At 43.9% G+C, this 25,009-nt stretch overlaps 1 protein-coding gene across 1 annotated transcript in view; it reads right to left on the reverse strand.

Annotated features, from left to right (window-relative positions):
• The window catches only part of E2F7 (E2F transcription factor 7), a gene marked incomplete at its 3' end in the record, with an annotated part of 30,415 nt that overhangs the window by 1,067 nt on the left and 4,339 nt on the right, over positions 1-25,009 (reverse strand). Inside the window, exons 3-12 of the mRNA XM_082849730.1 lie at positions 20,033-20,308; positions 18,738-18,906; positions 13,787-14,077; positions 12,383-12,541; positions 10,767-10,901; positions 7,864-8,049; positions 7,283-7,355; positions 4,635-5,130; positions 3,266-3,521; positions 1,241-1,662 (exon numbers count right to left, since the gene is read on the reverse strand). Of these exons, the coding sequence (XP_082705856.1) occupies positions 1,241-1,662; positions 3,266-3,521; positions 4,635-5,130; positions 7,283-7,355; positions 7,864-8,049; positions 10,767-10,901; positions 12,383-12,541; positions 13,787-14,077; positions 18,738-18,906; positions 20,033-20,308 (2,463 nt within the window). The remainder of the gene's footprint in view (positions 1-1,240; positions 1,663-3,265; positions 3,522-4,634; positions 5,131-7,282; positions 7,356-7,863; positions 8,050-10,766; positions 10,902-12,382; positions 12,542-13,786; positions 14,078-18,737; positions 18,907-20,032; positions 20,309-25,009) is intronic.

The following is a 25,009-nucleotide window of genomic DNA, read 5'->3' on the forward strand; positions in this document are numbered from 1 at the left end:
CCTTCACAACACTTACCACAGTTGGAAATTAGCTGATTTATTCTGTGTGCAGAAAGGCAGCCTAGCGAAGAGGTCACAAGTGTGGCACTGACACCTGCAGCCAGGGTTTGGGCTCTGCCATAACTAGCTGTGTGACCTCGGGCAAATTACTTAACCAGTCTGTCCCTCAGTTTCTTCATCCGTAAATGGGGATGATAAAAGTACCAACTTAGCAGGGTTGCAACAATTAAAGGAGGTGAGATTAATAAAGCGCTTTAGATCATGCCAGGCAAGTAGTATGTGCATGTGTCTTTGCTCTTTTTGTTTACTTGCTAATATTTATCCTCTCACGTTAAATATTTATCCCTTTAATGTGCCCTAAAAGGGCAGGGACCATTATCCTGTTTACTGTTACATCTTTACTGCCTAGGTCAGTGCCTGGCACGTAACTGGTGATCAAGAAGCATACGCTATATTATAATCGCCTTGTTTAAAAACTAACATGTATCTTTCAATGTCTAACAGACTTTTGAGCCCCTGAATTACTTATCTAAAATACTTTTGGTCACAATGTAACTCTTTCTCTGGGAGAGAAATAATTACTCTGAACGATGCCTAATGCATAACAGGAATTCAGCAAATGCTCACTGACTGGACTACAGATGGAGTTGGGGGAGGCAAATAAAGTACTGATTAATTTATATCGATTACAGACATTTATCTATGTACATCTGTATCTATTTTGAATATGTATATATATACACATCAAGGAAACAATGGATATATTAACATATAGCCTTTGCCTCCTAAACAGTGCATTTTATGAAATGATAGACGCTAAAAATCTTTGAGCTAGTATCAAGACTTTCGTTTCCCTTGATTGTTTCTATAGCTGCACAATTAAAATTCAGGATGGTCTCCATTATTGACCTAATGAAATGAGAGCTTGGAGAAATCATCTGAATATTCAGTATGCATCAAAAATCCCCATGAACTATGCTTTAAACAAGTTCCTTCTGATTCTAAGAAACAGATTGACACCTAAAACGAGTTTTGCCTCTAAAGCACAGGATCTCCCACCTTCTGTCTCCATGCTGTATGAAATAAGCAGATACCTCTGGGTCTACAATGGAAGCCAGGTAGAATCTGCTGTAGCACCCCTGTCCTACGGTTGTTTGACTAAAATCTGATGAAACGCAGGCAAATGCTATCACGGAGTGATGCTCCTTGTGCGGAGCTGAAATGAACCTTCAGGACTCACCTGTTGTAATTTTACCACAGAGGCTGGATGTCCTCTGTAAACGGGGGACTCGGGCTGGATGATGCTGTGTGATCTTGACATCACCGGACTCAGGTTAAGTGAGTGTGGACCCTGAAGCTGAGCATCTGTGGAGGGGAGTGTCGATGACTTTGGATTAACCAGGGCAGCAGGGCCGATGAGAAGGTGAGCTGTTGACCCAAGGCCAGGCAAGCCAAGATTCACAGGTCCCGTGCTTGGGAGAGCACTGGAAGCAGAGGACACCGGCCCGGGCATCGTGGGTGAATAGAGAACAGGAAAAGGGCCCAGCGTCGGCGATGGCAAGACCATGCATGGAACACTGAGCGGCGGCAGCTGACCTGAAGATGGTCCCACAGCACGGGGGGTCTGATTGCCAGATAAGAGCACACTGAAACCATTTAATCCTGGAACAGAAGCAGAACAAGGTGAAAGTCAGGGCAATGTGAAGACACCATCCAAGCTCCCACCCCTCAGGGCCCTTTCAAACGGGAGCCCACTGTCAATCAACCCTCATGCCGCAGCCTGGCCACCCGCTCTGTGCTCTCCCAGCCCCGCACTGCCTCCTTGCCACAGGGGCCACCGCTGAATTCCCACAGTTACCTATGTGACAGTTCGGTGGATGCCTGAGTCTCCTGAGAGACTATTAACATGAGCTCCACTGAATCCAAATTGAGGAGGAAAGTGAACTTGGTTGGGAACAATGATAGCTTCCTTTTTACAAAACTTCTAACAGAAATTTATATTTCCCTCAATTAAGACCACGGGCAACAAATCACAACAGAATGAACGGTACCTTGACTTTATCACTCGTAAAAAGCACAGGTGTATTCATGTAATGTCACCACGATGGCAGATGTCTTAAGAGTCTAACGGTCCCCACAACTCTGAAGTTATGAGAGGCCTGCACTTGCTGTCAGATCTTTTTATTACTATAATTTAAAACAATTCCTTTTCTAACTGGATTTCAATATAATTGGCTTCCTCTGTAATCCTATGCATTTAATTCTCTGCATTTGTAAACATCCCGAGGAGGAATCCACAGCCTTCACCATAGAGTCCAAGGGCCCATGGCTCAGAAAAAGCTACTGATCCCTATGCTGGGCTGTCATTTTCATTCTGAAGAAGCTGGGTCTGTTTTTTTTTAATTTATTAAGGTATCAGCAACACTGAGTAGCGTGCTTAGACGAAGCCCTAACAAAATATTTGCTAAAGGAATAAAGAATGTTTTCTAGATAAATGAGAAGTAACAAACACCTCCCTAACCTGCGATGGGAACAAGGGATTGAAGAAAATCACTTTAAGTCTCTTTGTAAGAGAGCAGCCTCATGTACACAGTGCATATTTTAAAAATTAGGTATCTGTTATAGTTCAGCTTTATTTCAAGAGTAAGAGCATTTATTGAGTCTTACTAAGCGTCAGGCACTATTATTCTAAGTGCTCTAGATGTATTATCTTATTAAATTTAATCCAATTTTCACAGCACCCCCATGAAGCAGGTGCTCTTATTATTGCTGTTTTACCAATGAGGAGGGCTGAATACTTAAGTTCACGCAGATAGTAAGTGGTTTTAATGTCCAGCCCTCTCACTCCAGCCCTGCACTCGACCACAAGGACTTGTCAGCACTTCTGAATATTGAAGAGATCAGCATGTGAGCTGCACATGGTGGCCAGGACGTTCACATTGTTAAACTGAACCACTGCCAGATTCAGCTGAATTATAAAAACAGAATCACCTTTTGAATACGTTGTGCTTTTTACCAAGTAAAGTTGAATGCATTAAAAGTAAATTACCTGCCCTAACTGTTTTCTCCTTATCCGTGAGGTTGGTGAAAGTGAAAGCGGCCTCTGCCTTCATTTCGTCGATGGAGAAAGCAAGGGGCTAGGACTGAAATGACTCAGAGGCAGCTCATCAATGCACCAGCTCGGTCGGGTGACATGAACAAAAATTTAAACATCAAATTTATGACCCGAGTACCCCAAGGGACTCGAAGACATGACACCCCTTACCTGCTGGCGACTGCACGTAAAGATACTGCAGCAAAGAGGGCTCTTTGGTGCTTTCATTTTCTTTCGAAGGCTTTTCTATCTCTTTATTTCTAGAAGGATTTCCCCACTCAGAAGAAATGAAGCAGTCTGCTGTAGCCTTCCCTGAAACCTCCTTTGCAGCAGAAAGTTGTCCATTCATGTGAATGTCTTCATGGGGTGCAGGTCCCCTTTTATCCACGGTCTTGGAAGAGGCAATGTCTGTGGAATCTGAGGGTTTCTAAGCACAACCCAACCAGGAACCAGAAAAGCAAGTCAAAATCCCAGCAGTAAATTATAATAACAGCTTTCTCCAAGTAGCTAACATATAAACAAAAAGGTCAAACACAGCTGTATGCCACCCTGATTAGTGTATGTCAGTTGTTTCTGTCATATTTATAGGAACGGCCTGAAGATCACTGTCACGTCATGCGCTTCTGTAGGCTTACGATTTCTTAAGCACAGAAACGATGGAGATTTTAATAATGGGAAACTGGGTATGGTGTTTAGACTGTGAAATAAATTTCTGAGCTGGAACACATAAAGGGTGTTGATGCTGCAGGCTTTTAGGGCTTGATAAGAATTGCAGGGCTGACCCAAAGCTGTCTTGGTTATCTAAGACACATATATATAGATATACCAGTCAGTCTTTTCCTTCCGTTTTGCAACCCCAGGCTATATACAAAATTAGAAAAATTCATTCTGGCAGGAGGAAGGCATAGAGGAGGAAGGGTCTTAATTAATGGACTGATTTCCATGAGGTGTGCCTCCCTGATGCTCTACAAACGGCTGCAGGGAGAGTGCTTCTGCTTCCTGGGAGTTTGACCAGTCATATCTCATTAACCTCCGAAAGGCTACTGTGGACAGCTCAGATGTTTGTTCTTTTCATTTTGTGGCTAGGGAAACAGGCCCTCTGAGCAGTGACCCGAGCACTGACATAGACACTGAGGGCCAAACGGCACCTACATTCTTGACTGTGGACCCCAGGTGCACCCTGGATTAAGATGATTATTTCATCAATGTGTTAAAAAAAAAAGTATAGCAAAAAAGACTGGGAAAGAATATACAAACATGTTGACAGTGATTGCCTCTATGTGGTGGGATCATGGGTAGGTTTTTTTCCCTTTATACTTTTTAGCGTTTTATGCAAAGTGTGATTTTTATAAAAATCACTTTTGTTACAGTACTGCTTCATGGCAAGATTATTTGGGCCTGCCAGTCCTGGGCTTAATTATACAAGTGACACATGCACCGCTTCCTATTCCAGACTCAGTAGCTTATCTGTGTGTCTCTATTGGGAAGGAACTACAGGTCGACGGGCCAATCAGCTAGCACGTCCACCGGAACCCCTTACCTTGGGCATGACGAGGGAGAGGGGGCCGTCTTCGTAGTCCCTGCTTTGTCTCTTCGTGGCCGGCTCTTCCTCCTCCTGGGGCTTCCTCTCCTCCCCTAGGCGCTTCTGAACTGAGGGCGTGGCTGAGCGCTCTGCTGTGCCTTCCGAGCCCCTGCTGTCCCTCTCTGACCCTGACCCCGGGGACGGCGGCTCTTGCAGGCTCCCACACAGCATGAACAGCGAGGTGGAGGGCACGTACATCAGGGGCTGGCCGGCCAGCAGAGCTGGCTTCAGGCTCTCCGCGTCCAGGGCGGCAGAGGCGAGGGAGACACCTCCTTGTCCGTTCAGACCGTTCTGGGCAGAGAAGGCCTGCAAGTCCGTTGGAGCCACGGAAAGTACTGGGTGGGCCAAGGCATTAACACAGTATTCTGAGTCAACAGAGAGGCCGGGGAAAGGAGCAGCGGCCTCCAGGCTGCTTGACGGAGGTATCGCTCTCTGATTGGCAAAAGCTTCTGCCCTGGAATAAAAGAAACAGAGTGGGACCCATCCAGTTACCACATTCTGCCAACTCCCAACTCTGCTTTCCTAAAGAGAGATGTACCAAAGCAGGAGTGAGAGAATACTGCTCAGGATGCCATTAAAGCGCACCCTCTGAGCCCGTGAGCCGACTCCAGAGGCAGATGACCATATCACCTGGATGGATGGTTAGGGGTGGGGTAGGGGGATCTCAGGTGAGGGCTAATAGAGGCTCCTCCCCTGCCCCTCCCACAGCCAGTAGCCATCAGCTACCCAGCACGTACCCCTTCCCAGGCACACAGATGCTACGATGACTAGCATAATAGGGTAATAATTTCACATAATTATTATAACACTAGCTACTCTCATCCATCCCCCCTGCCCCCGTTTACTGGGGAGGAAAACTGAAGCTCAGAGGCGAATCCACCCACTGAAGGTCACCCAGTGGGGCCTCACAGTCAGTCACTGTGAGAGATCCTGGGTAGATAACGGAGTCTAGGCCAGACGTTGATTTAAAGGACATACCTAGTTTGTCTCAAATCCTCTGTGAGATAAATGAAGTGGGCAGTGAGTGAGGAAATATATTTATCTACAAATCATTTTCTGTCATTCTTGTCCCATTCTGCTCCATATTACTACAGAATTTTTAGGCAGCACACATTCAAAATTAAGTCCCCTCAATCTAGGAGATTATAAACGATGTCTGGGCCTTTTATAGAGAAAAATTTCCAAATACTAGAAAGCATGTTTATATTTTTAGTATTATTTTGCAAGTAGATGAGGAAGACTCTTTTGAGACTCCTTTAAGGACTAGTAAATAGAGAACAGGGATTTCCCTAAATCTCTGTGAGGGAATCACTGAGAGCAATTTTGCCCACGTTCTCGCCCCCTGTGGTGCTGGGAATAAGCGGAGTGCACGGGGCTGCAGAGATGAGTAAAGCTCTCCAACCATAGCCTCCCGGAACAAGTGATGGCTATCACTCAGCTCCATGAAACAACGTGCCCACGCTGATGGTCGCACCCACTGCCCTACCTCTGGCCGTTCACCTTCAACCTCCCCATCTCCACCAGTAAGAGCACCGTCACCTGAGACCCAGGTGTTCTTTGTGATGCCTCCTTTCTACTTCAGTGACTCTTGCCGACTCACTGTCTTATACTGATTTCCATTTCTTTCCATCCCCAGCTGACATGTCTCAGACCAGCACCACAGCAGACCAGAATGACTAGGAATGCTCTATTCTATGATCTCCTAATCTGAAGCCCTTCTCTATTCCAAGCCCACCTGCTTAAAGCAGCCAGAATGGTCTTCTCCAGTGAACCTACAATAACTCTTTACCATCCATCTAATAAATCCAAACTCTTCAACTTGGCTTTCAAAGCTTTCTGCCAACTTGACCTACTTACCTCCAATATCCCAAGTTCTTCTTATAAATACTTCCTTTCATGATCCTATTTGGACAAATCATTAAGGCCAGACTAACCAGTTTATTTCCCCTCCACTCCCTGATCCTGGCTCAACAATCTGTTTCTTCCCATGTCTGGCATTATAAACCCCTCCTGTCTTCGCTTTAGCATCTCCTCTGCTTCCTCTGCTAATATATGATTTCCTTGAAAATCAGACCCCAAATCTGATTCAGCTCTGTCGCTTAATAGCATTGTGACCTTGGGCAAGTTACTTAACCTCTCTGGATTTCAGTTTCCTCTCTGTAAAATGAGGATAATAGTACCAACCTCAAAAGGTTGTTTTTGTGATATTAGATGAGATAATACACATAAAACTTCAGGAATAGTACCTGGTAGTTCATAAACAACGTTAGCTACGATGATGACAAAGTGATTCATGGGACTATGTTGTGTCATTTCTCAGTGTCACATTAGTAGTGACTTGTCTTTCCTCGTATTTTTATTTATCTTTTTCCTTGTAAGCTTTCATGGCCAAGGGGAATAAATTTTTCATACTTTTGTGTCCCTGATGCCATATCCTGCACGGTGTTGGGCACAAGGGGGAAACTTACAAAATTCTTAATAAACAAATGGCTGACTTTTGAGCAGGACTGTTAAATTTTACCTTTTGATGGGTGGCATTTCAATTTAGTCAAAGTTAAGACTAGGAAATAGAAAAAACTATCCTTGGAGTTTTTAAGACTACTTACTGTGAATTGTCTCCTATTTTCTGTCTGTAGACAGCTGCCAGACTTCCGATTTCTAAGGAGTAGCCACCTGACCCTAAAAAGGAAAAGGAAGGTCTAGTGACTATAGCAAGGGACTTATACACACCAATTATATACAGCAGGATTCATTATTCACAGCTCAGGGATTATAAGACTACCTCAAATGCATTCTGGTTTTGATTCAAATAGAGAAATGTCCAGAAGCTAGCTGTTAATGGTGAATGCAGGTCTCATCAAAGATTAGTGAGGAAACAAAACAAAGCAAGTATTGCTTTGTAAGTCTGATGAATTGCTGAGATGCATCAAACAGGCCAACCATGGCAAACCAAACGATCTTCAGTCTTTTAAGGCCGGCTAGAATAATCTCAGGCATGGGGCTATGTTTATAACCTTGAAGTCACCAACTCTTTTACCCGCCCCCACCCCCCCAAATCATTTCACTTGAGGTAAGTGAAAAAAACAGGCACAGCCTAGAGTCAGCTCACTTTAAAATGACAGTGCATGTGTCGGGCTGCAATTACATGGTGACTGATGGATTCCATGGATTAAGTAAAGGCAGATACCTTGTTTTTCTCTGTAAGGGCTGCTGGGTTCTGAGTTCACTTTCCTCTGGATCCTCTCAGAAGCCTGATCTGAGTTAAAGGAGCCATGTCGAGCAAGCTTCTGTTTTGCACATAATTGAATGTGGCCGTATGCTTCTCTTTTCAATTCTGGTAGGACAGATGCAGAAACATCCACTAGTTCCTCATCTAAATAAATAAGAGAATTGGTAGCGTTGTTATACAGCTATAATTCAGGATAATTTTAGCCTTTTTAAGATATGGCTTCGAGGACCTATCATTGTAACGGAGCTACCCTATAAATTAAAAACTGAGACAATCAAAGGAATTTTATGAGCCTTGTGTCAAACCCCAATTCCTTTCAATGTATTGTACTAGTCCTTTTTAAAAGTTAGTGGATGACTTTAAAGTAAGACTAAATCCATATATAGTCTAAAATTATCTAAACTGCAACAAAAGTAGAACAGGATGTTCTATAACCCAAATTAGAATGGACCTGGCATTTTAGATGCTTTCTTTGGGCAGAGATATCCAAGAAAAACCCAATCATACTCAGCCCAACGTGCAGATTTAGAGATTTTAACATTAATTGAGATCAGCCCCTTACGCCACAGCCCTAGGGCAATGAGTATAAGAACCTCTGTTTTCTATTATTATGCTTTATTATTTCTTTCTTATGCAGTAGGAGGCTCAGTTACTAAGTGACCAAAGGAATAAGGTCAGCAGAAACTTCACGGCTGAAATGCTGCAGAACAGTGAGGATAATAGAAGGCTGGGCCTCGGAGGCACATTTTATGCTTAAATAAGCCTGTGTGAAATCAGGACAGAAATTTCTATACAGAACCAGGCCTATATTCTACAAAGAAATGACCCCTGTTGTTCAGATAGTCATTCCTACCCTGCTCATCTGTGCTATTTTTTTGTAAGTTCAAAGCATGTACATTCAAATTATAAGACTGATTTAATAAACTGAAAGGCCCAGCTAGACTTACATTTTCTAAAACACACAAATATTGAAAAAGAAAATCACCTTACAGTTTTCTTTTTCTTATAACAAAACCCCAACAGATGTTCTGTTTAGAAAATCCGAAGTTAAAAAAAAAAAAATCAGAAGTTATAGAATCAAAAAGAAGAAAATGGGTCAAGATAGTAATGGATCATATGTACCCTCCTTCCTGAAACAAATAAAATATTGGACAAAATATATAAAACAATGGCTCTCAAGACACTGGACATCAGGACAGTGATCCCTTAGAGATCACTGGGAAGAACTTAACCCATATCCTCTCTGAATTCCTACTGAGCCGGTACTGCCATGTGCAGTGCTTAAGAGTTATCTAATTTTCAAATGTGTGCTAATTATACACCTTCAACAGAAGCTCGTTAACCAACTGAAGTGCATAAAGCACTGATTTGGGTACTAGGGTGTAATCAAAGGTGAATAAAAACTGTGTCTGCCCTCAAAATTGTACAGCGGGGACAAAGCATAATATCACCAAGTACAATAGCATGATGCTAGACTGCAATCGTTTAGATGAGACGCTCTGCTCTGGGTGATCAGGGAAAACTTCATGCAAGAGCTGATGTTTGAGTGACGTCTTGAAGGTTGAGTAGAATATTTTTATGTTGAAAGGGGGAAGAGAGCTTCCCAGGTGAAAAGACCGGGAGAAGCCAGAAGCAGAGGAGTAGAAAGTGGCAAAGTTGTACACTTCACGCTGGCAGGGGCTGTATCACATACGTCTTTGAATCTCTCACGGCATTAGAAGAGGCAGACCTCGGAGATATTGCAGAGATATTGCGGGTTTGGTTCTAGACCACTGCAATAAAGCGAGTCACATGAATTTTTTGGTTCCCCAGTACATATAAAAGTTAGGTTTACACTATATTGTAGTGTGCAATAGCATCACATCTAAACAAACAATGTACATACCTTAGTTAAAAAAATACTTTATTGCTAAAAATGCTAAGCATCACCTGACAACGCAGGGTTGCCACAAACGTTCAATTTGTGAAAAACACAGTATCTGCACAGTGTGATAAAATGAAGTATGCCTGTATAGTCCACATGCAGTAAGTACTTGCTGGGTTGAATTAATTAGACTTGATTTTAAGTGGTTTCATCTAGTTCCTAAGTGAATAATGTGTTACAAATGAGGTAGAGAGCTATATCTTTTATAAGCCTGGGTTGAGTGCCGGAATTTATACTACTAAGACTAAAATTGGAAAGGTAACTTAAAAATAACTTTAATGGCTTTTTTCCAGGCAGCATAGCCATACATAAAGTAGCTGGTGCAGAAGGATCCAGTCCCCGGTTGTGCACATATTACTTTTGAAGTAAGCAGAAGATAATACCCTCTTTTGCTCTAATTTAGTAAAATTATGACATTAGCAACCTTTTAAATAAATTACAAAAAAGGTGTTCATTACATCCATACTATATTTAGAAGCCATCTTACCACATATTAGTTTTGGGATAGTAATTGATATAATTTTTACATTATCTGGAATTTCAAAGAAAAACAATGTTTTACTCTGCTAATGCAGAAACAACCAGAGTTCATAAGGAGTGTCATTTAAACAAATTTTTCTTTTATGAAGTGTCATTTTTAATCCTCAGTCCCAAACTTCCAGGAACTTTGGAATAAAATAAAAAATGCAAAAGAGCTGTGATTTAATAGTTCCAGAAACTGCCAGGTTCTAAGTTACCTGTGTGTAAGCCAACCAGCATAACCATTTGTAGACTAAGGCTCATTGTTCCAAGCCTGATGTCACTAGTCTAATTTTGAATGTGATGTGGGTGATGGGAAATGAAGGTGAAGATCAATCTCACTGTGTGGTGGGTGTATGATTTGGAAGAGGAACTGGGGATTATACATAAAATGGTCCCTAGCAAAACCATGCCTTACCAGTGGAACTGAAATCCACAGGCCCAATCCACTTGAAGGCGGGTTTCCGGCCTCGCTCTTCTGTTACATGCACTTTCTTTATCAGTGCCAAGCTGGTCAGAACATTGGCTATGTCATAGAGGCGTCGTACCTTTGCTAGAAGATATAAAGACCATACATTGCGGTCACACCATACATTGGTCAGCAACACCATTATGTTTTAGTTTATGTGACAGGTCACTTTCTAGCCACCATATATAAGCCTCTAGCAGAGAGCAGTGGGGTAGTGTGAAGAGGCCAGTGGCTCCGGCGTGAAATCACCCAGGATTTATGTATCTGATGACACTACTAAGGGAAGGTCACTGTGTTCTCCCATTTCCACAACTTCACACCTCGTACAAGAGGAACCTGGTGACAGGCCAGGATCGCTGTGATTGCAAACGTACCAAGAGAGGGAAATGGGCTGTAATGAAAGGCTTAGGAAATGTAATTCTGCTCTGTGGCTCGTCAAAAGCTTGCCTGGAGTTTCTTCCAGCAGGAGGTGGTGGCACCTGCTCCATCAGGCAGCTAGGCTGTGAAAATGACAGGGATTCCCCAGAGCTTCCTGAGAGGCTGCACGGCTGGGCACACAGACTGTCTAGGGCTCCAGGTTACGAGGTATGACTGTGCTGAAGACAGGCAGCGCCTCACCTTTAATCCCAGTGTTCTGGCCACCCAGTGGGGGAGGGGTGGGATGGGCATTCCCTGAGCCTGAAGAGGTTTTGTGAGAGACATTTGAAAGTACAGGGATTGGGGGAGAAATTCAGAGGGGTGGTAACACATTAAACAGGCAGGATCATGCCCACAAAGTAAGTTCTACTCAAGAAATCAACGGATAGGTCGGAAACCTACTTGAACTTAGGGCTGCTAGGATCAAGCAAAGGGCTTTGATTACCGACCAGAAACATCAAGCATTCACCCCAGATGCCATAGTCTTCCCAACCCTGATAGAGCTGGATTTTATCTAGTCATTTCTCCCACAGGGTGGCTATACTTCTAGCTGGAAACAAACAAAAAAAAGCTAGAGAATGTTCAGCTCACGGTTTCTCAGAGCTTGAATGAGCTACCAGGAGCCAGGGGCCTTTGGCTCAGGACCCAGGTTTGATGGAAAAGGAAGATGCACGGGGTGTGAAACTTGGAAACACTTTCCTCGTCCAGCAGCCATGTCCCACCACCCCCATACCCTACCCTGCTCATTCCTCTGGTTCTTACCTGTAGACAACTTTCATGTCCACCCATCAGAAGAGTATGCAGGGGGCAAGGAAAGAAGGGAAAGAACACTCAGACATTCCGTCTTGGATGCAGCGATACTAAAGAGAAATGCAAAGCCTCTCACATCCTCCCTGACCTGCATTTGTGGGATGCCATTCTGCTTCTACCATCCACTCTGCCGGGGAAAAGGCATCGGACAGAACTTTCACAGGAATTCTGGTATGTGACCAGCTTACCTCTCACAGCACCAAGAACCTTTATGAAGGCAGGAAGGAGTGCACGTCTCAAAAAAAAAATAATGTTTTAAATCTCTGAGGCAGCAAACATCAGCATATGACATCCCACTCTTTCTGTGCTAATAAGTGGATTTAGGTGAAGATGCTTACTTTTAAATTTACTGTGATCCGGCGTATCTTGGCTTTCTTCTATCAGTATTTTGGCAGCCACGTCAAGAGTAACAATCTTGGTTTTGGAGACCAGGAACAGCATGACAAATTTCTGGCTCATAATTCTCAGAGACTTATCTTTTCTACTGTTTGCAGATGCTACAAAGGGAATAAGACAAAAGCGTCAAAAGGTAATTTACCACAAGAGAGACTGTACTTCTAGTTTGCCAGACCTATCTAACTGTATCAGCAGATGGAAACATCACTCTTGTTACAGTGATCAGCGGAAGCCTGCTGGACACACATCATAAAATGATGGTTCACAAAGAAATAAGACAGATTTTCTTGTGGGTCATAAAATTACAGTAGGTATAAATTCTGAAATGCTTTATATTCATACTTCATTGAATAGAAGCCATGAAGTAGTTTTCCTGAAGCAGTTTTGGAAAAGATCAAAGTAGAGGGATAAAAGGATAGAGTTAGGGACCAGGAACTATTTTCAGAACATCAACACTCCCCTCAATGGCAAGGTCTCCACTTTTATGTCTCTGAGCCCACAATAGCTAGACTGTACCCTCCACACATAGCAGGCACCCACCTCTTCCATTGTTTTTCAGAAATAAGTGAAGAAATAAACAATAAGTAAATAGGAGACACTGATTAGATGTGTGTTGCCATTGATGGCAGGCAAACCGTCGCTGACAGATGGCTGTCTCCTCTGGTTATGAGGATAAGAACTGGCTCATAGGGTGGAATTAAAAGGCATGAGGTAGTAAATGGAATGAAAGCCAGGCTCACCCTACCATTCCTATTGCTTATAAATGCAAGTGAAACGTGAGGGATACCTGCACTTTATTATCTTAGCAAGGAGCAGCAGGGTGAGAATGAAGATCAATGGTTAAAGGAGGGACAGCATAAATATGAGCTGGGAGGGGAAGAACAATGTAATACAAGTAAAAAAAAAATCTGCATCAAATAAAGGTGGTCCATCTTTCTAATCAGTATTTTCTGCTAATGGGGTTCTTTTCTAAGTCATCTACTCCAGTATATAATTAAACAAATAGGATCCTTTGGAGAGAGAAATTCTTTCCAAGTAAATTTTCCTTAAAGGCTCACAAGCAGGAATCAGCATGGGGCTGTCAATCTGAAACGGGAGCGCTGTTCGAGCTCTACGGTCCAAACACACCAAATACCAAGTGAAACTGCCACTACACAGTTTTTCAGTGAGGTTGAGTGGGCAGCCCAGTCGGGAAGCCATCTGTCTCCCTGTCTTCAGGAGAGAGAATAAGAGGACATCTCCCTCCAGGGTGGTCCATTTGGTTCCTCCCATCTTAGCAGTGACTCTCTTCAGAAGACACCATCGCCCTCTCCCTGCCATTACTCGTGTGGGTACCGTGGACTCACAAGAGGGATAGTCCGGTTCAGAGAAATCCAGTAACTGTGGATCCTGGGACTCTGGACAGCCATCTCTTTTGCGTTCCCCAAATTTATAATCCATCAGGTCGAGCTCTTTCTGTTGGAGGTATGCCATCTGCTCTTCGTATTTCTGCTCCTCTCCTAGCCTCTGGAGGTTCCTCAGGGTTTTCGGCAGGCTGTGCCGTCCGTGCCAGCCGTACTGATTCTTGGCCACCCGGCTGACCAGATGCAGCGACTCCAGCACATTCACAATGTCGTAGATGCGTCTCCTTTCAACGCCTGTTTGAAAAAGAGAAGCCAGCCATCATCATGCCGACCAACATTTTTGAGTATAAAGTCCTTGAAGGCTTGGACCTTGTCTGTGGACTATTTTGTGTGATACTCTGCCCAGCAAATATAATTGCTCAACAAATTCATACTATATGAATGCAAGCAAAAGAAATTTTTTTCTTCTTGGGATCCAACTCTCGATAAGATCTAGGATAAACATCCACCTTGAGATGGATGACAGTTCCATCTGTATTACATAAATAATAGAGCAAGTTTTCTTTGGACCTGTTAGGCAAACCACATGAACATTTCAGTGCGTTAAAACGGGTGGGCTTCAGCAACACACGTCATAGTAATAAATGCTTGATGAATGTTGGATGGTTGATTTCGACTTGTGATCCTAGTTATACAGACTATAGAGCTGTGTCCGGTAACTGTTAACTCATTATTGGACCATATTCTCCTTTCCTGGAGTTTGAATGATGTGAAAAAATTACTTGTTAATTCTCTTAATGGCCAGTAAGGAAAACAGATGGTAAATATTTTGTTTCCCATTTTGCACTGGCAACTCAGGAGTCAAGGGCTTGGGCACCCTTCTCAAGTTGCTGGAGGAAGCTAGTGCCAGGGCTGGAACAACGTACAGGCCGCCCTCTGCTCATCACACCTGTGGACAACTCTCCCTGGGCTCCCATTCACTGTATCCTGCCAAATAGCCCATTGATAAAGCACAGAAACTCTAGCAGAGGCTGACCATCCAGTTCATCAATTCCCTGCCCACTTTCCCAACACGCCCTAAATAGCCAGGATTACGAGCAGTCTATTGAATTTACTAAAAATATTTACGCTGGTTAAGTGCGGGGGCTTCAGGGTCAGACTGCATGAATTGGAATCCCTGCGTTATCCCTTCCTAGTCGGGTGAGCCTGGGAAGTTACTTAATCTCTCTGTGCCTTAGTATTTATCTCATAAAATGATGAGGATTAAATGTGATCATAAACTTAAAGGGTTTCTGATAGGTGTTAATTTATCTACTCTTTGTATGTTATTTGGTAAATGTCAGTACTTCCTGCGTGGCACTGGAGATACCTAAAATTCCTGCTAGCATAAGAGGGGACAGTAGAAACAGATTTTTAAATCTTCCATCTTGACTCATCCTGTTATGCAATAGGCCCTTAGGCTTTGGGGACTCAACTGGCCCCTTGTGCTCTCGCCTAAGTATCTGTAACAAAAGCCTCCAGGCATCTCTCAGAAGACTGGCCCAGGTACAAAAATGCCTTCTTTCTCTTCACTTGCCAAGAGCTGTTCTATAATCAGGGCAGACTTGGTGCACGTAGCTCTTGGCCTTTCAAAGATTTAACACAAGAAATAAACCAGGTTACAATGAAAACTGTGGAGCTGAGAGGAAATTCTACCCCATGCATGAAGAGGCATTTTGCAGTCAGGACATTTCGGCTCGTGACCTGGAAAGGCTCTTCACTCTCAAAAGCTCAGGCTTTGGTGCCAGATGCCTGCTGGAAAGTGTTGGCCAGAGCAGTCAGCAGCCCCTTGTCCGGATCTGCCTGGCTCCTTATTCCAGTCTGTTTTCATATATTAACACATCTTGTTGAGAGTGGAACGTTACAAACCTTCCCATTAGAAATGTCATGTGAATGCAACTGAGACAGCCCAGGGCCAGCCATATGTCTGGCTGTTTTGTTATTCTGTATTAGACACAAGCTGCTAAGTCTCCATCTAGTGGCTAGACAGCTCAAGAAATAAGGGAAGATTGGGACAACTAAGAGAGGAAGATGATGCTTGCTGTGCACCATAAGTGTTCAGAAGGTGGTGCTGGCAAAAGCCCATAGGCAGCTACTTGCCTGAATAATCACTCACCTTTGCAATCTGGACTAACTGTCCACTGGCTGGGTGCACCTAAACTTCCCACGTCACAGGTCTCAAGTCCTGCAGGTAACTCTGGGGCTTGCTCTGCCAGGAAAGTCTTCCCTGGCACTGAGCCTTCTTTTTCTTTTGTATTCAAGGCAATCCGATTAATCGTAGGCATGGCATTAGTTATGCCCTTGAGGATTTACCAATTGTTACCATGCTTCCCTTATGCCCCACAGAGCTTATCAAGAGCATCTCAGCCCAATAAATAGTTTCCCAGGCTGTGTGACTTTCCATTTACTGAAGTCACTCCCAGTTCTTTAACCTCTTCTCTATAATATCAGTATCGAATCTACATGAGACCAGAAACTGGGAATGAATGCAATTTGAATGCTTTGCACATCGTTGGTTAAAATATGGTCTTAAAGCTTGTGACCTGGGATAGAGCAGGAGTTTACACTCAATCCCAGGAGATGATTACCCCTGAAACAGCTTCTAGGAAGGGACTCCATTTTTACGATCTCACGTGAAGAGAGATGGCAGGTTCATCTGGCAGGTCTTGGAAATTGTGAGACAGCAGGAAGCTGTTGCAAAAATCCTTGGCATTCTGTTCCAGAATTATAACATAGGGATTTACAGCCCATATGAGAGTAGGATCCCACTCTTCTGTCCTCCCTGGGACCTGTAAGGTAGCTTTCCAACATCTAATCTTTTGTCTTCTGCACTGATGTCAGTGCAAGGACTCTTGATGAGGCCTGGGTATATGGAGGAAGGTGGCTTCGTGAACCCCAATGAGAAAGACATCGTATGATCTGTTGTTTTACCCTCATCTTCTCCTTTTTTTTAAATTTATTTTTGGCCGTGTTGGGTCTTTGTTGCTGAGCGCAGGCTTTCTCTAGTTGCGGCGAGCGGGGGCTACTCTTCGTTGCGGTGCGCGGGCTTCTCACTGCAGTGGCTTCTCTTGTTGGGGAGCGCGGGCTCTAGGCGCGCGGGCTGCAGTAGTCGTGGCACGAGGGCTCATAGTTGTGGCTTGCGGCTCTAGAGCGCAGGCTCAGTAGTTGTGGCGCACGGGCTTAGTTGCTCCACGGCATGTGGGATCTTCCCGGACCAGGGCTCAAACCCGTGTCCCCTGCACTGGCAGGCGGATTCTTAACCACTGCGCCACCAGGGAAGTCCCTACCCTCATCTTCTTAAGACTAGTGTCCGGACCCAGTTCCTCAGCTATGTCTACACCAAGCCTCTGTCCAGCTGGCTCACCTTCCCCTTCTTGGTTCATTGCTACCAATGCCAGAATACTGTATTCTACTTCCGGGTTCTAAAATGGCCCCCCGTCAAAGCCCTCTGCGTCCTCCTAGCTGTAGAGGATCACAGGATGGCTTGAAGATGGTGGAGGGGGTGGGGGGAGTACCTCTAATGAGAGCTGAGTAGAAACTGTTCCATGTAGCAATAAGAGTAAGCCAGGCTCTGAGTTGGGCATGTTACTGACATTATCCCCAACTTTTCTAAGTTTCTGCAAGGTAGGTGCTATGGTCCCCAGGCTGTAGTTGAGAAAAAAATAATTAACTTTTTAAAGCTCTCACAGTCTATAAATTAGAGAGCTGGGCTTGAAATCCAGCTCTGTCTTACTCAAAGTACAGCCCATGGTCTTCCCATCACAACACACTGGTTCCTCATTACCTCAATTTCCAGCAAATAAAATCTTTTTAGCCATCTGTTTGAATAATTCAGAGTGATAACCATCTACTGGGTCACATTCTTTGGGCTACGGGAAGATATAGAACTAATAAACAAACTAAAAATAGACTCTATCATAAAGCCTACTGGGCTGATTTCTTCGAGCCTTTTTTTCCCCTGTATGCAAACCCTCCTAACCTTTTAAGGGGACACGCTGACATCCTCAAATCATGTGATTTCTACTTATTTATTGTCAACAGTATGTTCATTCTGAAACCAACTGCAATCCACGTCCACTAGGAGTCTCTATTCTGAATCGGCAGCCTATATTTATAGTCCAGACACCACTGCACATTACACACACCCACGCCATGCGAACGCATGTATTCCTCTTTGTTATAAGGCTTAGCTGTTTGAGTTATATCCAGATGTGCTTTTACTAGTTGGGCAGACTTGCTGTGAAGGTCACAGTATAGGGCTTCAAACATAATGCTCTTGCTTTCAAATCGTGCTTTATAACAAAAATAACACCAGTTCTGAACTCTTTGAAGCATTTTAAAAAATTAACAGAAGGATATTTCTAAATATCTTTTGAGTCTGTCTGAAATAACATGGGATTAAGATATTAGATATTAATTTGTAATGTGAGTCTTCTGTAAACATATTTTTTAAGCTTAAAAAAACCAAATATTTGTTTGACCCTCAGGCCTAAAAGGCTCCGTGGAATTCTATGCATAATGATGATGACAGAAGAAAAGCTCTACCTGCTCCTCTGTCCTCACTCTTTTTTTTTTTTTTTTTTTTTTTTTTTTTTGCGGTACGCGGGCCTCTCAATGCTGTGGCCTCTCCCGTTGCGGAGCACAGGCTCCGGACGCGGGCTCAGCGGCCATGGCTCACGGACCCAGCCGCTCCGCAGCATGTGGGATCTTCCCGGACCGGGGCACGAACCCGTGCCTCCTGCATCAGCAGGCGGACTCTCAACCACTGCGCCACCAGGGAAGCCCCTGTCCTCACTCTTTTGAGGGTCAGCTCTTTCCTTAGTAAAGGAGGTGATCTGAAGCCTTTGGCTTGCCCGAGGAATCAACGTCTCACCGTAACTGGAGACAGGCCTCCAGGTGATCCCACAATACATACCGAGACTGACAGCAACTTCATCTAGGGAGATGGTAGTTTTCTCAGTTGATAGTGGATAACTTGGATAGCGGGCTAGAAACTTCTGGCACAGGAGTCCTAAACTTTTCTGTTTTCTGCTTGGCCTTTGCTTTTCAAATTCGTCCACAGCACTGTCCCCAACAACATCAAGCTACAGAGGGCAGACAGAGGGAGGGGGGAAATGTCACAGTTAACATCTTAACAGAGAAATTGCAATGGGTGGTATTGGCGAGTGGAGGGGAACATCTAAATCCACACCATCCTAGATTCTGGTTAAAATGCATTTCCTAATCTAATTTTCTTAACATTTTACCTATTGCTTTCTCTGAACTGAACTTTTCCTCCTTTGTGATTTGAGGCTGAGTCTACTGTTTAAAATAAAAACTGAACAATGCAGTCATTTATAGGTTGCTCCAGCCTTGATTTATAGGTTGCTACACCCTTGCTACTAGCGTGCTTGTTAGACTGAGATCAGCGTCACCAGGAGCATGTTAAGAGGTATAAAACCTCAGGCCTCACCTCAGACCTGATGTATCAGAATCTGTCTCTTCCTAAGATCCTGTGTAATTCCTATTAACGTGAAAATTTGAGATGTACTTGCCTGCAGTGTGTCACCAGACTCTTTATTTTTCACAATTTACCAAGGGTTGATGGAACTGAACAGGGGGAGCTAAGTCTTATTCTTCCTTATTCTTTCTTATTGTAAGTACATTAAACTAGTGTCCTTGTCTTATCAGCTCACGTTTGAAAAAGGCTCAGTTCAAGCCCCAAGAAAAACTTTTTTTTAAAAGTACAGATATGCTGCTTATTCAGTAGCTCTGGTTCCCTACAGGACAGGTAATTTAAAGATGATTTAACTTTAAAGCCCCAAACCAACGAACTGAACATACGTGAGAATGATAAAATTCCTCAAGTCAAAAACATTTAGATTAATATTACCCTTAAAATCAAAGCAAAAATTATAATTCATGGCAGCATTAAAAAAATCCAAATTTCTTCATTAGATCAAAATTATTAAATATCATTGCTTAAAAAAATTATCATTTAAAAATGTGTACTGGTGAAGACAGTATCATACAGAAGAAAAGAAAGCATTCATTATGAAAAATGAGATATAGAATAAGAGTTCCACTTCAGCTGTAAATAAATAAAAAGATTAAGTGGAGTACTGCTTTTGACTCAATAGTAACCGAAAAACTGAGAATTCTGTGACTTTTTAATAATCAGGTAAACATTTTAAAATTCTATGAAAGGTCTTAGGAGCACAGCCTGTTTACCTGCAGACAGTCTGTAAATGCATCATCCTTGTTCTCAATGGGCCTGAACAGTCCTTTTTTCTTCTCTCGGTCTCTTATGTCTGGGCTGGCAGCACTAATGAGCATCTTCAGGTTAGCGGTGGGTGTCCATGGTTCTGCTTGCTGTCTGTCGACAAGCTTAACTGGAGTGATGGGATTTCTTTCTGGAGTGAAGATTTTTTGTTTCGATAAGTCAATTGGTTCATTTTTTATTGGCGTCTTTGGGGCCATCCTTGAGCGATCAACAAATATATTTTCCTATTTTAAGAAAGAGACCTTTTAGCGAAAATGAGAAAGGGCAGGTATCAGCTAACAGTACACTTTATTCCCATTATTCACTAAGTCATGAAAATACAAACAGACCTATACGTTCAGGGCTGAAAAGTATCAGGATAGGTAGGACTAATGAAAGTAAACAGAAGGATCATGGGAACCGAAGAGTGGCTGCTACTCCCTTTAAGCATGTTTTTCACGGCACCTCTGTGAAAGAAGTCATGAGTGTTATGCGTCGCTGGTGGATGCTTGTAATAGGCGGGGATGATAATAAGAGCAAATGTGGGTTGAGCCCATATTGCTTCTAAGTGACATATTTTTTTAAACACTATTTACGAGTTTGCACTAACTAGTGAAGAGCAATTATGCTTTTGTTCAATGTTCACCAGGGCTAATAGAGCAATTACCAGGACAGATTAATGGAAGGGCATCCAACAAAATGCCACATTTCAAACCACCCAGCTATCTAATGTCACTCCCCCAGAGCAGTGCTTCTCAAACTACCCCTGGTGAAGGACCAGGGTTTTTCACAGACTGAAAACTCCCGGAGACTGATACACGGTCTTACTTCATAGGACTCATATGCAACTCCCATCACATGTGACTCTCCTCTTGAGTTTGCCACTCAACTTGACCTACGGCTTGTTCGACAAGACGAGACCACTGAGCACAGGTTTAGATGTCACAGGGGCCAGATCGACTGAATGACTGTAGAGGTTTCTAAGTGCTGAACTCTCAAGTTCTGTTTGTAATGTGTTGCAGCTTGGTAATAGTTTGTGGCCTAGCACCTTCCCCCAGACTCTTTGAGTAGATTATCTTAGATAATTAAAAGAAAAGATTAATGATGGGTTCATTAATCCATTAAGAAAAAGGACTAAGTACACACAACTCGCGTTTGGAATTACTAAATTACCGAAACAAATTTCTTTCCCCTAAAATAAGTTTTTGCCATTCAAACCCAGAAAGATTCTGCTCTTCCCATAGTTGAACTCACCTCCAGGTAATAGTGCCTTTACGTAATTAGGAAGGTGGATGAATTACATATCTGTCCCTCCCTTTCCTGCACACAATATCATTCTATAGATTATTGCATGCTTGGATTTTGGCTGAACAGTGGTTTAAAAAAAAGTGTTTTCCTATAAACAAGCAACATATGAAGAAGGAAAAAGAATTGTTTGGGATGGACTTCCCTGGTGGCGCAGTGGTTAAGAATCTGCCTGCCAATGCAGGGGACACAGGTTCGAGCCCTGGTCCGGGAAGATCCCACATGCTGCGGAGCAACTAAGCCCGTGCGCCACAACTACTGAGCCTGCGCTCTAGAGCCTGCGAGCCACAACTACTGAAGCCTGCGCGCCTAGAGCCTGTGCTCCACAACAAGAGAAGCCACTGAAACGGGAAGCCCACACACCACAACGAAGAGTAGCCCCTGCTCACCGCAACTAGAGAAAGCCCGCGTGCAGCAACGAAGACCCAACGCAGCCAAAAATAAATAAATTAAAAAAAATTGTTTGGGAGAAAGTGGAGTTTGAGGTAGCAGGCCAACTCTTGTTTTCTGGATCAGCAGAAGCTGCCAGCTAGCCATGGTGAGGTTCTGTCCTAGGGTAGCAGGAAAGGGGTGGAGATGGGGGTGACGATTTCTCACGCCACTGCCGCAGTAAGCATCCAGCCTGAGGCAGTGCCTCTATTCACATCTCTTAACAAATCCCTACTAGTATACAATTCTGATGAAGTCTTCTACGAGGGAACTCTCAAGGGAAAGTACTGAGTACATATTACGGGCTACACATGATACCTGTTTCATGCACTTTACACCTATTAACTCCTCATCCAATCCTGTAACCGAGGTAGTAGTATTTTTCTAGCCTACAGATGAAGAAACTGAGGCACACAGAGGGTGCCTTGCCCAAGGTCACATACAACCTCATTCAGTATAAAAGTCATTCGTAAGGCAAGAAATAGCTGACGGCAGAAGTTTCCAAAATTCTGCATCTAGAAGTAAGCTTGTCCTGGGTGTGAATTGGGAGGAAGTTATCTTTTTCGCAGCTCCAGCAAAAGGTATCCAGCAGGCCACGGGGCCCCACTAGCCTCTATGGAGAGGCAGCATGGGAAGCAGTTCTGCATGTGGGCTCGTAGGGCCAGCTTACCGGCCTCTGCTACTTATCAGCAGGGTGAGAGCAGGCAATTCCCTTCTCACTTTAATTCTCTCAACTGAAAATGAAGTTCATAAAAACACTGATCTCCAGAGTTATGAGAATAGTTCCTGGCATATAGTGATCACTCAATAAAACCTAGCTATTCTCTCTCCCCCCGCTCCACTTCCTGTTCTTTATTACCATCCATCCTGGCCCTCAGAGCTAATATAACATAGCACAGTGTACTGCTATTTAACTCCCTGGGCATGTGTCTTGTCTCATTGACGAGACTGTGCACTTCTGGAGGTCAGGGAGCTAGTTCCACACGTCCCATTCCTCACAGTTTTTGGCACAATGCCTTCCCCTTTGCATGTGCTCAAGGAACACAGGGCCTTGATTATCTAGTTATTTCAAAAGGTATCCCAACAGTGGAGGGCGTGTCCCAGGTTTGTTGAGGTGCAGAGATTCATCCTTCTTCTCCACAGCCCTTATGGTACCTGTCGTCCCAGGAACACTGAGCTCCTACTTTTTCCCTACCAAGGAGCAATTCAGGTGAATTATTTCCTCCAGCACGTTGACATATTTTCACTACAGTTTAAGTAATACTTAAAGTAGAAGGGGAGTTATGTCACATGGTAGGTTACGATCGTTATCACACCTCTACTCAACAGAAAAAAATGCCAAGCAAATTGTTTTCTGAGGTTTCAGGTGGGCAGAAAGTCAGCTGCAATCTAATCACATCCTGATCCATCCATCTGTCTATCCTGAAATCCTGACACTGTAGAAGGCAAAGGAAAGGGGATTGGAATGAGAATTCAGAAATAGAGCGGTTTTTGACTCCACTCTATATCTTTCTGATACTGCACAAATTGTTCATTTTGTCTGGGCCCAAGTTTCCAGATCTTTGAAATAAGGGGTTCAGACCAAATTACATATCTCCAAGGCTTTCCAGCAAGGCTACCCAGCCATGTGGTGGACACTGGGATGCACCTGGCTCACTTCTGGAATGAATGACTCATTTCCCCAGCTGCTGGAGTAATGTCAATAGTAAGCTTCTTCACGCTTTGGCTGAAGAGGGCTGACTCATCCGGGATCACACGCCTTCCCGAGAGGCCGGTACTGTCCTCAGTGGCTGGGAGAGGCAGCACTGACATGTAACAGCTTGGTCCCCTTACCCCGACTCAGGACTCCTCCGAGGGGTCGTCCCAGAACTCCCTATGGGGTAAACCCAACTTCCACTGAGACTGTTCTGCAGCTCTGCTTCTCCCTCTGTCTAATTCTGCTGCCTTCCCTTCCCTTAAATGGGCTCCCATCCCCAGGGCACTCCCTAATAAACCACCTGCACACTAATCTCCACGTCAGATCTGCTTGCCAGGAAGTCAAGCTGCAACACCCTGGAAATCACCTCTTCACTTAGAGAGGGCCTGGAGAGAGTTCCCAGGAAACGGGTTCTCCAGTTCTCATGTGCAAACGGAGGTGATGCACCTTGGCTTACCTGCCATGCAGTTGCTGTGAGGATTAGATCAGATAATGAGAGTGAAAGCAGTTTGTAGTCTGTGAAGTGCTGTGCAAATGTTCATCACCATCATCATCATTATTATTTATTATACCAGCATGATGACTGAGCTGTAAGCTGACATGGAAAGGACCTGGTAGTTAGAAGATCTTGGTTCTAGTCTTGCTTCTGTCTCAGATACAGCTTTGATCATGTTACCTCAAATAGTACATAGACATCAGCCTGTTCAAGGCCCTTGGTGACATTTTGCCAACCTCTTTTCCGGTCCCATCTCATGCACGTCCCACATTTTGTCCAAACAGTCCATCGTTCTTCTTCAAACCTGCCCCAAATTTTATCACATCTGAGCCGTTGCTCACACCATCACGTTGACTCTAAAGCCATGGGCTAAGCTTTGCCCACTGAAACCCGACCTGCTGTTTAAGACTCATTGCAAATATGACAGGCACGTCAGGAGGCGTCTCCTTCTAGCTATTGACTAACAACTCTCCTTCCCTTCAGAGCACACTTTCCAGAATTAGTAATCCACATGGAGGGCTTTCCCCTGCCTGTCTCCCAGGGGGTTCCTCAAACCACCAGTCTGCTCTGATCCACTGCTCTCACTTCGGTCATCTGTCAGTTGACAAGTCAATGGCAAAATATTGCACTTGACCTCACTGCAACGGTTAAGACTGTTGACTATTTGCTTTATATAACTCTCAGTCCTTCTGAGCTACCACTTTTTTCTCTCTTGGTTCTCTTCTGACTGTTCCTTCTCAGCCTCCTTCACTGGCTCCTCTTTTTCCACTCTTAGAAACTCAGCCCTCCACACCTCCCTGTTTGCTCTCTCCGGGGCAGCTCACCCACTCATGTACAAGGCTTTAAAACCAACCTGTATGTTGTTAATTCCCAAGTTCGTATCTGGCTAGGACTTGCCGTGAATTCCCAGATCAGGCAACCAACTGCCTCTTGTACATATTTATTTACCTGTAATCACACGGGTACAAATATATGCTTCAAGTTGAACTCACCTTCTTTTTTAACCACTCCCAAAAGATG

The sequence above is a fragment of the Leucopleurus acutus genome, assembly GCF_964270905.1.
Source record: "Leucopleurus acutus genome assembly, chromosome: 11".
Taxonomy (NCBI): domain Eukaryota; kingdom Metazoa; phylum Chordata; class Mammalia; order Artiodactyla; family Delphinidae; genus Leucopleurus; species Leucopleurus acutus.